The 16,101-nt window shown below is 24.4% G+C and overlaps 5 protein-coding genes across 5 annotated transcripts; all 5 read right to left on the minus strand.

The window, feature by feature from the left end:
- Window positions 1–1,298: 1,298 nt before the first annotated feature.
- LOC128956703 (serine beta-lactamase-like protein LACTB, mitochondrial) lies at window positions 1,299–2,738 on the minus strand. The gene is made up of 3 exons (XM_054302417.1): window positions 1,796–2,738; window positions 1,600–1,683; window positions 1,299–1,507 (listed from the first exon to the last, which is right to left on the minus strand). The coding sequence occupies exons 1-3, from the start codon at window positions 2,727–2,729 to the stop codon at window positions 1,299–1,301; spliced, it is 1,227 nt and encodes a 408-aa protein (XP_054158392.1). The 5' UTR covers window positions 2,730–2,738.
- Window positions 2,739–3,854: 1,116 nt separating this feature from the next.
- On the minus strand, window positions 3,855–5,550 carry LOC128956704 (serine beta-lactamase-like protein LACTB, mitochondrial). Its single transcript, XM_054302419.1, has 4 exons — window positions 5,546–5,550; window positions 4,323–5,197; window positions 4,165–4,251; window positions 3,855–4,063 (listed from the first exon to the last, which is right to left on the minus strand). The coding sequence occupies exons 1-4, from the start codon at window positions 5,548–5,550 to the stop codon at window positions 3,855–3,857; spliced, it is 1,176 nt and encodes a 391-aa protein (XP_054158394.1).
- An 852-nt stretch (window positions 5,551–6,402) lies between these two features.
- On the minus strand, window positions 6,403–9,954 carry LOC128956705 (uncharacterized). Its single transcript, XM_054302420.1, has 6 exons — window positions 9,018–9,954; window positions 8,840–8,923; window positions 8,573–8,762; window positions 6,863–7,737; window positions 6,673–6,759; window positions 6,403–6,611 (listed from the first exon to the last, which is right to left on the minus strand). Exons 1-6 carry the CDS (start codon window positions 9,766–9,768, stop codon window positions 6,403–6,405), a joined length of 2,196 nt encoding a protein of 731 aa, XP_054158395.1. The 5' UTR covers window positions 9,769–9,954.
- Window positions 9,955–10,625: 671 nt separating this feature from the next.
- Window positions 10,626–12,150, minus strand: LOC128956770 (serine beta-lactamase-like protein LACTB, mitochondrial). Its single transcript, XM_054302486.1, has 3 exons — window positions 11,153–12,150; window positions 10,975–11,058; window positions 10,626–10,868 (listed from the first exon to the last, which is right to left on the minus strand). The coding sequence occupies exons 1-3, from the start codon at window positions 12,084–12,086 to the stop codon at window positions 10,660–10,662; spliced, it is 1,227 nt and encodes a 408-aa protein (XP_054158461.1). The 5' UTR covers window positions 12,087–12,150; the 3' UTR covers window positions 10,626–10,659.
- Window positions 12,151–13,424: 1,274 nt separating this feature from the next.
- Window positions 13,425–14,278, minus strand: LOC128956706 (serine beta-lactamase-like protein LACTB, mitochondrial). The gene is made up of 2 exons (XM_054302421.1): window positions 13,509–14,278; window positions 13,425–13,446 (listed from the first exon to the last, which is right to left on the minus strand). Exons 1-2 carry the CDS (start codon window positions 14,276–14,278, stop codon window positions 13,425–13,427), a joined length of 792 nt encoding a protein of 263 aa, XP_054158396.1.
- Window positions 14,279–16,101: the final 1,823 nt, after the last annotated feature.

A 16,101-nucleotide genomic window follows, 5' to 3' on the forward strand; every position in this document is an offset into this window, starting at 1 on the left:
TATTGTTATTTTTATTATTATTTAGTTTATTATCAGCTAATAATAATTGTGAAAATATTGTAAAACATAGGTATTGACTATTGATTGAATATTTAATATCGGCAATTTGATTACAATTAATAGTATCATTCATATTATTATTATCAAAATATTTAGTTGTCAATACATTGCATTCAATTTCTTTTATGTCCAACATTTTCAATTGTTGACCAATTGTTTTATTATCAAAAACCATATTATTATCAAAAGTTTTATTATTATTAATTTTAAATGAATTACTTAAAAAATTCTGTTTATCCATACAAACGGTTATTCCCGGCAATGATAGACTCAGTTTGCGTTCATAATTAATATTAGTCACTGTTTCGTATGATAGATACAGTTGTGTTATATATAATAAATGTATAATACAGCCAATCGATGAAATTATTATTATAAGTATTTTCAATTTTTCAATTGCCATATTTAATAAAAAAAAATTATTATACTTTATAATTATTAATTTATATATATATATGTTGTTTGTAGTAATTTTACAAATACAATAAATTACTGATAAATGTTTTATAACAATATAAATACAGTTAACCTGATTTAATATTTTTATATTTATAAAAATATATATTTTGAAAAAATATTTTGAATATTAACGACAAAACTAATATAAATATATTGCTTAATACAAGTTTGCTATAAATATAACATAAAAACTAATTGTTGATATCGTTTAAGTATATTAAAAATCTAATTTATATGTATTACTAATTTTATTAATTTAATTATTTAATCTAATTAGCATCAAATATATTTATAATATACTAAATGGATTTTAATAATTTACAACAAAAAATAATTATACTAATTTAAATTTATGTTAATTGACTTTATATAATGAAAATATTTATTTATATCAAATAGTAAAAGTAGTTTTGTGACAAAAAAAACAAATTAATGAGTATTGTTAATAAATATTAATATTTTAGATTTACAATAATTAATTGAAAAAAACTAATCTATAGTATATTATAACAATTAGTTTTTTTTCGTTATATTTAATTATTTTAGTTGTTTATCAAAATGATAATTATCAGTAAACAACATTAGATCAAAATATAATAAAAAAAATAATGACAAAAAAGTAATGATATTATTTAATTTAAGATAAAAATTATTTTATTTTCTTTTTTTTTGAATTATTGGTAAGTTTAGGCTATAAGTATAATATAAATTAATAATTTAATATATATAAGCTTTATAATTAGCCAAAGTTTAGCCATTAATTAACTTTTATTGTTAATTTAAATAAAGTTTTTCAATTTTTCCGCTACCCGTGCAATAAAGTCAGGCAATACAGTGACATAGCCTTTATTGGTAAACACTGTACCGACAATGTATTCATTGGGAAACAGTGTTAACTGTGTTGATGTACCCATAATACCGCCGGCATGTCCTACAACCAGTTTATACGGATAGCTTGAATTCATTTTATAAATCATCCATTGTTTTCCTATTAAATAAATTTAAAATAAAATGACATAAAAAAATTAGAAACTATAAAAACAATTTTAAATATAATTTATAATTAATTTATTTTCATACCATAATCAAAATGAAGTTGTGGTATAATTATGCTAACAGTTTCGGGTTTCCATAACTCTTTGATTGTCAATTGACTAACTATTGCTATCAAAAATAATAATAATAATAATTAATTTATAAATTTTAAATACTAAACAATTTAAAATTATAAAATAAATGTTTATATTTGTTTGTTTTTTTTTAAAAAAATACATACATTGATCAGTTCCGTGATAGGCATCAATCATTAAATTGCCAAACCTTAACATATCGGTAACAGTTGATAGTATACCACCCGATGGCCAATAGCCCTCATAAAACCAAACATCATCAGTCAGATCGCTATTTTGTAGTACAGTTGGCTTATCAGGTAATGCCGTGTAATATCTGGGTCTATGTTTGACTAGATTTTCATGTAATTCCATAACAGTTGAATTCAAACCAATTTTAGCAAACAGTTTATGCATTTCATCGACAAAATTAGTTTCGAGTATTGACTCAATGATAGCACCGACCAATTGTATGCCATAATTAGAGTATCGCCAATCGGTTCCCGGTTTATAAAGTAACGGTTCGTTATTAAACAATCTAATCATTTGTGTTATATTTGTTGCTTTAAAAAACTTTTGAAAATCTTTGGATACATCCGACACATGTAGGCCAGCCGTATGTGACATCAATTGTCTAAGTGTTAGCTTATAATCAGTACCATTGTATCGATGTATAGGAAACAAACTGAGCGGCAAATAGTTGTCAATAGGTTTATCTAAATCCAGCAATTTTTTCTCTAATAGCTGACCGACCAGTACTGATGTAATAGCTTTACTAATACTACACAATCTCCACATACTGTCCACATGTGTGGTTACATTGTTTTCAATGTCAGCCAAACCGAAACTCTCGGACCAAACAGTTTTGCCTTTAATACTGAACGCCACTACAGCTCCGGGAATCGATTGGTTGGTCAACAATAACTGCAACTCTTTACGGGCATCACTGATCACATCATCAATATTTGTATAATTTTTGTGTACATCAAAGTGTTGCCATTTTTGGACATCAATTAGTTGTTGTCGAAAATTTTCTAACTGACCACTAGATAGTGATATTAGTGTATTAGTTATAATAAACAATTTCAATATAATCGACATTGTAATTTTATAAATGAAACTAAAAAAATTTAAATGCTTTTTTAAAAATTTTATAACAAATAAATTGTTTTTTATATATACTAATGTTATTTATTAACAACAGTTACCTAAATAGTTATTTACACTTTAGCTACAAAATCAGTTTTTTTTTAATTATAGATTAGATATTATTTAATACATAACTATATTTTTTCATATAAGTAATATACTGTAGATTAAACTTGTTTTTTTGTTGTTAAAAATACTTGAAAATTAAAATGATAATTATCAATTAGTATGACATTAATAACAATTGAATAGAAAACTAAATGTTAGTTTATAATAAAAAAAATCATATTATATATACTGATATATTAATTTCAAATATATAATAATTACTTCATTGATGATTGTTTAACCAGTATTGCCTCCACAACTAACTGTTATTATTAGTTAGATATTTATTAATTATCAATAAAATACTTTTAAAGTACATTTGGGTTATCAGAGAAATTTGCACTTATAAATAATAAGATAAATAATTATATTAAATAATTGCAATATTATATATTGTAAATGTTTTGTTTTTTTTAAATATTTATTTATATACGTTAGTAAATGTACTAAATTAACAATAATTTGTTAAATATATTGTTGAAATAGATTAATAAATAAATAGTTTATATTTTTTAATTAAGATATTACAATATAAACTATTAATATTTTCAAAATAAAAAAAAATAATCAAATATTTTGTGTGTTTTTTTTTAAATTTTTTGTATATAAATTATAAGATATTAATTAGACAAATAAAATACTGATTTTTAAAAATATAAATTGAAAGTATTTAAAAGTTAAAAAGTAAATGAATATAATTTAATTTAATAAAAATAATAGAAAGGTCTTGCAAGACGGGACAGGACGTGATTTTGAACTCAACTTATATCAGTAATTTAAACAATTTGTTATTATTATTTTAAATAAAATATTTATTTATTATATTGAAATAGATAAAATTTAATAGATAACAAATACATACTAAAAAAAAAAAAATTAATAACATTTCATTTGAATACATTATTTTTTTTTATTAAACTAAAATAAAATCAATTATTATAAATTAGAACAATTTAATGGTTGATTTTTTCAAATTAAATTTTTTAATTTTTCAGCCACTTTTGCTATAAAGTCAGGCCATATAATAATACCTCCTTTATTGGCAAAACCTGTACCGACAATACGTTCATTGGGAAACAATGTTAACTGTGTTGATGTACCCAATAGACTACCTCCATGTCCTACAACCAGTTTGTACGGATAGCTAGCATTTGTATGATAAATCATCCATTGTTTTCCTTTATAAATAAATAAAAATTGAAAAATATTAAAATATATAATAATTTATAATTTAAATGTTAAAAGTTTTTTTTTGTTTATTTAAACTAAAAACAGTTACCATAATCTGCATTATATATCGGCGGTATATATTTGCCAATGGTTTCGGGTTTCCATAACTCTTTAATTGGTGATTGACTAACTATTGCTATAAATTATTTTTTTTAAACTTTATTAAAGATAATGTTTAGTAAAGATATCTATATAAATTAAATTTACATTGATCAGTTCCGTGATAGGCATCAATCATTGTGTTGCCAAACCTTAACATATCGGTAACAGTTGATAGTATACCACCGGCCGGCCACCAGCCCTCGTAGTTAAACATATCGTCAGTCAGATCGCTATTTTGGAGTACAGTTGGCTTATCGGGTAATGCAGAGTAATATCTGGGTCTATGTTTGAGTAGATTTTCATGTTTTTCCAAAACAGTTGAATTCATACCAATTTTAGCAAACAGTTTCGACATTTCATCGACAAAATTGTTTTTCAATACCGACTCTATAATAGCACCGACCACTTGAATGCCATAATTAGAGTAATCCCATTTGGTTCCCGGTTTAAAAAGCAAGGTTTGGTTGTCAAACAATTTTATCATTTGCGTAACATTTGTTGCTTTGAAAAATGGTGTCATATTATCGGTATATAATTTTATATAAACACCAGCCGTATGTGACATCAGTAGTCTAAGTGTTAGTTTATATTCAGTGCCATTGTATCGATGAATGGGAAACAAACTGAGCGGCAAATAGTCGTTAATAGGTTTGTCCAAATCCAACAGTTTTTTGTCTAATAGCTGACCGACCAGTACTGATGTAACCGGTTTACTAATACTACACAATCTCCACGGACTGTCCACATGTGTGAGCACATTGTTCTCGATATCTGATAAACCAAAACTTTCCGACCAAACAGTTTTGCCTTTAATACTGAAAGCTACTACAGCTCCGGGAATTACATAGTTGTCCATCATTGCCCGCAACTCTTTACGGGCATCACTGATCACGTCATCAATTTTTGTATAATTTTTGTTGTCATCAAAGTGTTGCCACTTTTGAACACAAATTTGTTGTTCAAAGTTTTCTAACTGACCACTTGATAGTAATATCAGTGTATTAATTATATTAACAAATAGTAATAGTATTTTGCTTAAATTAAACATCATAAATAAACTAATTTAAATTAATTTTACTTTTAATTAATAAAAACTATTGATAATTAAAAATAAAATAATTAAATGACTACTCTATTTATACTATTTTTTTTGAAAAAATAAGAATAAAACTTTTATAAATTTATATCTGTTTATTTATAGATAACATTTAACTTTATTGGTTAAAAAATATGATCTAGGTGTTTACTTTGAAAATAAAACTAGATGCTAACTTTTAATAATAGAAATTATATTATATATATATATTTTAAATTTCAAATATAATTACCTCATTGATCTATTTAGAAATTAGAAATTAATTATTACAAAATTACAATATTAGTTAGATATTTATTAATTATCAATAAAAATATTTACTGTATTTTTTCTAAGTACATTTAGGTTATCATAAAAATTTACACTTATAAATAAAGATAAATAAATATATTAAATAATATATTTTTTTAAATATCTATTTATATATGTTAGTAACTGTACTAATTGACAATAATTTATTATTAATTATTTACAAAAAACAAATAGTTTATATTTTAAATGAAGTATTTATAATATAAACTACTAATATTTTCTATAAAAAATAAATTTAAAACAATAATATTAATATTACATTAATATCATTAATATAATAGTACAATTTGTACTACCATTAATATTTTTTTGTGTTTTTAATTATTTGTATAAATATATATATATATATATATATATATATAAATATTTTTATAAACATTAATATTAATTAGATAAAAAAATAAAATAAAAATACAGATTTTTTAAATTTATTTAAAAATTGATAAAAAGATTTAATTGAAATAAAGTATTTAAAATTTTAAAAAAGTAAACCAATTATAATATATATAATTTAATTTACTAAAAGTAATAGACATGTCTTGCAAGACGGGACAGGACGTGATTTTGAGATCAATTTAAACCAGTAATTCAAATAATTTTTATTATTATTATTTTAAATAAAGTATTTAATAAATTGAAAAGTATTCAATGTAATATATAACAAATGCATATTAAAAAATAAACAAATTAATAACATTTAATTGTATACACTATTTCTTTACTAAAAATTATTTTTCAATTATTATTAATTAAGACAATTTAATGGTTGATTTTTTTTCAAATAAAATTTTTAAATTTTTCAGCCACTTTTGCTATAAAGTCAGGCAATATAATAATACCTCCTTTATTGGTAAATACTGTACCGACAATGTGTTCATTGGGAAACAATGTTAACTGTGTTGATGTACCCAATAGACTACCTCCATGTCCTACAACCAGTTTGTACGGATAGCTAGCATTTGTATGATAAATCATCCATTGTTTTCCTTTATAAATAAATATTTAAATATATAATAAATAAAATTAAACTTTAAAAAAAACAGTTACCATAATCTGCATTATATATCGGAGGTATATATATGCCAATGGTTTCGGGTTTCCATAACTCTTTAATTGTTGATTGACTAACTATTGCTATAAATTATTAAAATTATTAAAAATATTAAAATTATTTTTTTAAAAATCATAAAATATACAGTTAATGTTTAGTAAAGATATGTATATAAATTAAATTTACATTGATCAGTTCCGTGATAGGCATCAATCATAGCATTGCCAAATCTTAACATATCGCCAACAGTGGACAGTACGCCACCGGCCGGCCACCAGCCCTCGTAGTTAAACAAATCGTCAATCAGATCGCTATTTTGTAGTACAGTTGGCTTATCGGGTAATGCAGAGTAATATCTGGGTCTATGTTTGACTAGATTTTCGTGTTTTTCCAACGAAGTTAAATTCATACCAATTTTGGCAAATAGTTTTGGCATTTCATCGACAAAATTGCTGTTCAATACCGACTCTACGATAGCACCGACCACTTGAATACCATAATTAGAGTATAGCCAACCGGTTCCCGGTTTAAATATCAATGGTTCGTTGTTAAACTGTTTGATAGTTTGCGTAACATTTGTTGCTTTAAAAAATCTATGGAAATCATCGGGAATTGCCGTTACGTGAAGACCAGCCTTATGTGACATTAATAGCCTAAGTGTTAGATTATAATCAATATCTTTGTATCGATGAATAGGAAACAAACTGAGCGGCAAATAGTTGTCAATATGTTTGTCCAAATCCAGCAGTTTTTTGTCTAATAGCTGACCGACCAGTGCTGATGTAACCGGTTTACTAATACTACACAATCTCCACGGACTATCTACATGTGTGGACACATTGTTCTCGATATCAGACAAACCAAAACTCTCGGACCAAACAGTTTTGCCTTTAATACTGAACGCTACTACAGCTCCGGGAATTACATAGTTGTTGATCAATGCCCGCAACTCTTTACGGGCATCACTGATCACGTCATCAATTTTTGTATAATTTTTGTTGTCATCAAAGTGTTGCCACTTTTGAACACAAATTTGTTGTTCAAAGTTTTCTAACTGACCACTTGATAGTAATATCAGTGTATTAATTATATTAATAAATAGTAATAGTATTTTGCTTAAATTAAACATTATAAAAAAATTAATTTAAAGTAATTTTACTTTTAATTAATAAAAACTATTGATAATTATAAATTAAATAATTAACTCAATGCTCTATTTATACTAGATTTTTTTTTAAAAATAAGCATAAAACTTTTATAAACTTATATCAGTTTATTTTGATAACATTTAACTTTTATTATTGAGTTAAATACAGTATGATCTAGGTGTTTACTTTGAAACTATGATTTTTATGCTCAAGGTCTAATTATTAATATTATCATTTTAAAATAAGTATATACAGTATATATAATAAATGATAATTTTAATGATTTATTTTTTTTTTGATATAAGTTCTTATTAATTTTTTTTAGATAAATCAATTTAATTAATTGCAAGTAAAAAACATTTATTATAATAAAATTATTATTATTATTGTTGTTATTGTAGTTTTTTTTGTTGTACTGTAGTTAATAATTTTGATTACAAACTACTATCAAATACTAAAAAACAATACAAACTATTAAATTAAATATTTTTTTACCTTTATAATATAATAATATAGGTTTTAATATTTTATATAAAAGCAAATTAATAATCCAGATATAAAATAATTAATTTAATATTTTCTAATATTTATTTATTTATAGAATACAACTAATTTTAGTTATATTATTAAAAATTTTTGAATAATTTTTAAAATAATAAATAATAATCATATTTTTTTTGGTTAAAATATATTAATTTTTTTGTTGAAATTTTAATCATTATTATTTTTTCAGATAAAATTTTTAAAATTTCCAGCTACTTGTGCAATATAGTCAGGCAATACTAGTAGACTGCCTTTATTGGTAAATATTGTACCGACAATGTGTTCATTGGGAAACAATGTTAACTGTGTTGATGTACCCAATAGGCCACCCGAGTGTCCGACAGCCAGTTTGTATGGATAGCATGAATTCATATTATATACGACCCATTGTTTTGCTAAATATTTATAATTAATTAAAAACAATATATAATAACTATATATATTATATTTATTTATATGTTAAAATAATTACCGTAATCTTTATGGAGTTCCGGTTTTATTTTGCCAACAGTTTCCGGTTTCCATAACTCTTTAATTGTCGATTGGCTTACGATTGCTTAATAAAAAAAATTAACAGTTATTAATGTATACACTAGTGCTTAGTATCTATTAAGTTATAATTAATGAATATTATAATCATTTTTTTATACATTGATCAGTTCCGTGATAGGCATCAACCATTGTGTTGCCAAACCTTAACATATCGGTAACAGTTGATAGTATACCACCGGCCGGCCACCAGCCCTCGTAGTTAAACATATCGTCAATCAGATCACTAGTTTGAAGTACAGTTGGCTTATCAGGTGATGCAGAGTAATATCTGGGTCTATGTTTGAGTAGATTTTCATGTTTTTCAATAACAGTTGAATTCATACCAATTTTAGCAAACAGTTTCGACATTTCATCGACAAAATTAGTTTTGAGTATTGACTCTATGATAGCACCGACCACTTGAATACCATAATTAGAGTAATCCCATTTGGTTCCCGGTTTGTAGAGCAACGGTTCGTTATTAAACAAACTAATCATTTGTGTGACATTTGTTGCCTTAAAAAAACTACCGAAATCATCGGGAAGTGCCGTTACGTGTAGACCAGCCATATGTGACATCAGTAGTCTCAGTGTTAGCTTATATTCAGTGCCATTGTATCGATGAATAGGAAACAAACTGATCGGCAAATAGTCGTTAATAGGTTTGTCCAGATCTAAGAGTTTTTTGTCTATTAGTTGACCGACTAGTGCTGATGTAACCGTTTTGCTAATACTACACAATCTCCACGGACTGTCCACATGTGTGGGCACATTGTTCTCGATATCTGATAAACCAAAACTCTCGGACCAAACAGTTTTGCCTTTAATACTAAAGGCCACTATAGCTCCTGGTATTACGTAGTTGTCCATCAATGCCCGCAACTCTTTACGGGCATCACTGATCACGTCATCAATTTTTGTATAATTTTTGTTTTCATCAAAATGTTGCCACTTTTGAACATCAATTTGTTGTTCAAAGTTTTCTAACTGACCATTTGATAATAATATTAGTGTATTAATTATATTAATAAATAGTAATAGTATTTTGCTTAAATTAAACATCATTAAAAACTAATTTAAACTAAATTTTTTTCTTTTAATTAATAAAAACTATTGATAATTAAAAATAAAATAATTAAAAATAAAATAATTAAATGACTACTCTATTTATACTAGTTTAAAAAAATAAGCATAAAACTTGTATAAAACTTATATCTGTTTATTTAGATAACATAGATAACTTTATTTGTTAAGTATGATCTAGGTGTTTACTTTGAAACTAACGATTTTTTTTGTGCTCAAGGTCTAATTATTAATATTATCATGTTAAAGTAAGTATAAATATATACAGTATAATAAATTGATATTATTGTTTTAATTTGATTTTAAATTTTATTTTTGATATAAGTTCTTATTAGTTTTTTTTAGATAAATCAATTAAATTTATTGCAAGTTAAATATTTGTTTTTTTATAAAATATAACTATTATTATTATTGTTATTATGAGTAGTTTTAGTTTTAGTAGTAGTTTTACTGTAGTTAATAATTTTGATCGCAAACTACTAAAAAAACGTTTTTATATATAAAAAAATCCGGATTTAAAATAATTAATTAACGTTTTCTAATATTTATTTACAGAATAACTAATTTAGTTGTATTATAAAAATTTTTTAAACATTATTTTTAATATAGTAAATCAAAAACAAATTAATCATATTTTTGTTGTTTAAATTATTTTAATATTTTAATTATTATTATTTTTCAGATAAAATTTTTGAAATTTCCAGCTACTTGTGTAATATAGTCAGGCAATGCTAGGAGACTGCCTTTATTGGTGAATACTGTACCGACAATACGTTCATTGGGAAACAATGTTAACTGTGTTGATGTACCCAATAGGCCACCCGAGTGTCCGACAGCCAGTTTGTATGGATAGCTAGCATTCATATAATATACGACCCATTGTTTTGCTAAAATATTAATAATAATAAATTAAATACAATAAACTTTTTTTAAACACAATATATAATAACTATATACAGTATATTATATTTATTTAGATGTTATAATAATTACCGTAATCTGAATGAAATTCCGGTTTAATTTTGCCAACAGTTTCCGGTTTCCATAACTCTTTAATTGTCGATTGGCTTACGATTGCTTAATAAAAAAAATTAACAGTTATTAATGTATACACTAGTGCTTAGTATCTATTAAGTTATAATTATTTAATATTATAATCATTTTTTTATACATTGATCAGTTCCGTGATAGGCATCAATCAATGTGTTGCCAAATCTTAACATATCGGTAACAGTTGATAGTATACCACCGGCCGGCCACCAGCCCTCGTAGTTAAACATATCGTCAATGAGATCACTAGTTTGCAGTACAGTTGGCTTATCAGGTGATGCAGAGTAATATCTGGGTCTATGTTTGAGTAGATTTTCATGTTTTTCAATAACAGTTGAATTCATACCAATTTTAGCAAACAGTTTCGGCATTTCATCGACAAAATTAGTTTTGAGTATTGACTCTATGATAGCACCGACCACTTGAATACCATAGTTAGAGTATCGCATTTCGGTTCCCGGTTTGTAGAGCAACGGTTCGTTGTTAAACAAACTAATCATTTGCGTAACATTAGTTGCCTTAAAAAATTTACTAAAATCGTCGGGAACTGCCGTTACATGTAGGCCAGCCATATGTGACATCAGTAGTCTCAGTGTTAGCTTATAATCAGTATCTTTGTATCGATGAATAGGAAACAAACTGAGCGGCAAATAGTTGTCAATAGGTTTATCTAAATCCAACAATTTTTTCTCTAATAGCTGACCGACCAGTACTGATGTAACCGGTTTACTAATACTACACAATCTCCACGGACTGTCTACATGTGTCGGCACATTGTTTTCAATGTCAGCTAAACCTAAACTTTCTGACCAAACAGTTTTGCCTTTAATACTGAATGCTACTACAGCTCCGGGAATCGATTGGTTGGCCATTAATGACAGTAACTCTTTGCGGGCATCACTGATCACGTCATCAATTTTTGTATAATTTTTGTTGATATCCAAGTGTTGATAATTTTGAAGACCAATTTGATTGAAATTTTCCAACTGACCACTACATTGTTGTATTAGTGTATTAGTGATAAATATTAATATAACTATTTTTAAATTTATCATTATTATTTGTTTAAAGTTTTATTTTTTAAAATAGTTGTTTTTTTAATATTTTAGTTTTTTTACTTTACTAATATTATTTTTTTTATAATATGTTACTTAAACATATACTAATAAATTATATACCAATTACCAATATATATATATATATATATATATATATATACACTGTATATACTGTAATATATATCAATTAGTTTATTTAGATAAAGTTATTTACTATATTTCAAATTGAATTCAAAGTTCAATTTAAATCAATTAATTATTTATAATCTACAATCAATGCACACTTGAAAATAATCATTAATAGTAAATAAAGTGTTTTGTTTTTAAAAATTTTTTACTATAACTAAAAATTTGAAATTTTATATATATAATTATTTTAATATTTTTATTTAGAAATTTATTATCCACACAAACAAAAATAAAAATAATTAAGATTAGCAACCAAAAAAAAAATATTTAGTTTATAATTTTATTTAAACAACCAGTGTACATTAGATTATTTAATCAAATATAAAATTATTATAGTTTATTATTTATTATTACAATAAAATAAAATTTATTTTGTTATTTAAAAAACAACTATAATTATGATATTTAATAGTATACAATAACAACATATAGTGGTTTAATATAATTTATAGACAACTTTTTTCAAACGTTTAGCCACACTCATTATATAATCAGGTAAAATAGTATAGGTAACATTACCTTGGTTCATTAGTACTGTTCCCACTATATTAGCCTTGTTATTATTATCATTGATATTATTATTATCGGGTAACAGTAGCAACTGTGTGGACGTACCCATTAGTGAACCACTGTGTCCGACAACCAAATCAAATGGATAGCCATGATTAGTGTTATAGATAAACCAAAATTTAGCTAGATTATTTTTGTTTGATGTTGTTATTTAATTATTAATTATTAGAAAAAAAATAATTTGTAAATTGTATTATTTATATTAATTTAAGTAATAATAATAATAATAATTACAATAATCTTTATTTTTCATATCAATTGGTTTGATTTTTCCAGTAGTTTCCGATTTCCATAACTCTCTGATCGTTGATTTGCAAATAATAGCTGTAAAATAATAATAATAATAATATTTTATATTATTTAATCATTTATTTATTTTTTAAAAATAAATAATTCATAGTTATCTGTAATATTTAATTAAATGTTTATTACATAATTATAATATAATATTTGTTATATACTGTACGTTAGATATGGAGTATTTCAAAAATAAATATTATTAAAATTATTACTAAACTAATTACTAAAATAAACTAAAATCACTAATAATTACAGTCATCGATGCCATGATAGGCGTCAATCAGTTTGTTGCCAAACACTAGCAAATCATTGGCAGTGGACAGTACACCGGTTGCCGTCCACCAGCCCTCGTAGTTATACATTTCATCGATAAGCTCACCGTTTTGAACGGGATTTGTCGACCCATACGGTGATAGTTCGTAATATTTTGGTCGATGCTTGACCAGTTGTTCGTGTCGTTCAATACGTGTTGAGCTCATACCTAACTGGACAAACAGTTTCTCAATTTCCACGGCATAGCTACTGTTGAGCACCTGTTCAACGACAGAGCCGACTACTTGCGAACCGTAGTTAGAGTATAGCCATTCGGTACCCGGTTTTACCAGCAATGGTTCCCTATTGAATAGGCCAATCATTTGGGTAACATTTGTGGCCCGAAAAAATTGCCGAAAATCGTCGGGATGTTTGGTCACATGAAGTCCGGCCAAATGTGACATCAATAGTCTCAGTGTTAACGTATAGTTAGTACCATTGTATTGATGAATAGGAAACAAATTCAGTGGCAAATAGTTGTTAATAGGTTTATCCAAATCGACAACTTTGCGCTCAAGTAGTTGTCCGATAAGTACCGATGCTATTGACTTACTAATACTGCATACACGCCACGGACTGTCCAAATGTGTCGGTACAGTGTTCTCGATATCTGCTAAACCCAAGCCCTCTGACCAAACAGTTTTGCCGTTCAAACTGAAGGCAACTACCGATCCGGGAACCGATAGGTTGGCCATCAATATTAGCAACTCTTTGCGGGCATCGATGATCACGTCGTCAATTGATGTATAGTTTTTATGGTCATAATTATGAATATTATGGATATTATTAGTAGTAGTATCTGTATAAGCAATACACATTGTATTCAATATACTAGTTGTTAATAATAGTTTTATACTAAAAATAAATGATTGCATTGTATATAAATAGATAGTATTTTTAATAAAATAAAATAATAATAAATTACTCTAATATTACAATTATTTTTTTTTAAATAATTTGTTGAATGTGATCTGATTTTTATACTAATTTATATAAACATGTGCTTAAATCTCATATACTTATTATTATTATATTGTATTTATTTAATAAACAATTTAATCTTTTTTATTGTTTTATATACCAAATTATTTTTTTGATATGATATAATTAGTACATTAAGTGTAGGATAAATGAGTTGTCATTTAATTTTTAATTGACTAACTAATTGAATATAGTTTTATTGAAATTTATTTTGACATTTTTTAATAAAAAAAAATTATAGACATTTACTTTATTTTTGGTTTTGTTTGTATGAAAATAACTATAACATATGTGTCAAAAAAATTATTGTAAACACTATATTACAGTGATTAACATTAAATGTTATAATGATAATACATTTATATTATTAATATTAATAATTTAAGAAATATTTTATAATTTTTAGTAACCAATGACTAAGATAAACTTTTTTAATTTTTTCAAAAAATATATATATAATTTAGTCGTCTCACTAATTCAATATAGTTTTGTTATTTATCATTAATAACATAAATATCATAAAATGTTAAAAAAAATTATTGACAATTATTGTTTAGTCATTAATTTTATGATAATAATGTGTATTGATATTAAAAACTTGTTCAATAAAATTGGTTAGTAATATAATTTAGTACCTCATGTAGTAGTAGTAGGACTTAAATATATATATATATATTTTTAACAAAAAAAAACTTTAAAAAAGTTTAGTTTAGTAAAAATCTCTATTTAATAGTATTTATTTAATATCTGTGTTAAAATTTTAATAAATATATTATTTAACAAAAAATGTTTGTTAAAATTATTAATTTTTTAATATTAGTATCAATACTATTATTAAGTTTATTAAATAATCAATTGATTCAATGTAACAGCGATATTGATTTATTGATTTTAAAAAATCACGATTTTATACGACAATTATATTCACATTTCAATAAAACTGATAATAGTTTAACTAAACAATGCAAACAAGTGGCCAACTATTTGGTTAAAAATAGTAACTCTACTGAACTAATTAAATGTATGTTAAAAAAATGATTTTTTTAATCACTAATAAATATTTATTTTTTTAAATAAATTAAAAACTAGTGATCGATTCGAGTGCAGTCATCGGCACCGGTATTATGAGTGGAAACTATCAATTTATGGGTCAATACAGTGAATGTTTGGATTTAAAGGCCAAGATTTTAATAGATAATCAATTATCAAAATTTAATGGTCAATATTGTACACTAAATATGCCGATTAATTATTTTTTAAAACCAGTAGATATTAAGGTAAATTATAATTAATAATAATAAAATTAGTTTTAAATAAATAATAATAAACAACAATAAATTATTAATTATTATTAAATTAATTGAAAAATAAGTTAGCAATTTATTATTATTATTATTATTATTATTGGTTATAACTATAAGTCAATGGATGATTTGAAGTCACCATCACTTGGTATTTGTATACCTAATGTTTGCAATCAACAAGATTTAGATAACATATTAAAATCATGTAATTATTTTTAATTAATATTTAATTATATTTAATTTATTATAAATTTAATTAATTTTTCAACTATATAATAATTGTATTATAATTTTATTCATTAAAAAGTTTCAAAAACAACTGGTATTCACTTATCTATTGAAAATTGTGGTGAAAA

Source organism: Oppia nitens, unplaced genomic scaffold (genome assembly GCF_028296485.1).
Source record: "Oppia nitens isolate AA-2021 unplaced genomic scaffold, nextdenovo-longstitch-racon4-pilon3 scaffold32_pilon_pilon_pilon, whole genome shotgun sequence".
Classification (NCBI taxonomy): Eukaryota; Metazoa; Arthropoda; class Arachnida; order Sarcoptiformes; family Oppiidae; genus Oppia; species Oppia nitens.

Coding starts and splice junctions, on each gene's coding strand:
- LOC128956704 (XM_054302419.1), bottom strand. Junction 4,252..4,322: donor CTATCACGGAACTGATCAAT/GTAAATTTAATT, acceptor AATAATTTATAG/CAATAGTTAGTCAATCACCA. Junction 4,064..4,164: donor GATATATAATGCAGATTATG/GTAACTGTTTTT, acceptor TTATTTATAAAG/GAAAACAATGGATGATTTAT.
- LOC128956706 (XM_054302421.1), bottom strand. CDS start 14,278: ATGTGTATTGCTTATACAGATACTACTACTAATAATATCCATAATATT. Junction 13,447..13,508: donor GGTGAGCTTATCGATGAAAT/GTATAACTACGA, acceptor ATGATTTGCTAG/TGTTTGGCAACAAACTGATT.
- LOC128956705 (XM_054302420.1), bottom strand. CDS start 9,768: ATGGACAACTACGTAATACCAGGAGCTATAGTGGCCTTTAGTATTAAA. Junction 6,760..6,862: donor CTATCACGGAACTGATCAAT/GTAAATTTAATT, acceptor AATAATTTATAG/CAATAGTTAGTCAATCAACA. Junction 6,612..6,672: donor GATATATAATGCAGATTATG/GTAACTGTTTTT, acceptor TTATTTATAAAG/GAAAACAATGGATGATTTAT.
- LOC128956703 (XM_054302417.1), bottom strand. CDS start 2,729: ATGTCGATTATATTGAAATTGTTTATTATAACTAATACACTAATATCA. Junction 1,684..1,795: donor CTATCACGGAACTGATCAAT/GTATGTATTTTT, acceptor TATTTTTGATAG/CAATAGTTAGTCAATTGACA. Junction 1,508..1,599: donor ACAACTTCATTTTGATTATG/GTATGAAAATAA, acceptor TTTATTTAATAG/GAAAACAATGGATGATTTAT.
- LOC128956770 (XM_054302486.1), bottom strand. CDS start 12,086: ATGATAAATTTAAAAATAGTTATATTAATATTTATCACTAATACACTA. Junction 11,059..11,152: donor CTATCACGGAACTGATCAAT/GTATAAAAAAAT, acceptor TTTTTTATTAAG/CAATCGTAAGCCAATCGACA. Junction 10,869..10,974: donor GGAATTTCATTCAGATTACG/GTAATTATTATA, acceptor TTAATATTTTAG/CAAAACAATGGGTCGTATAT.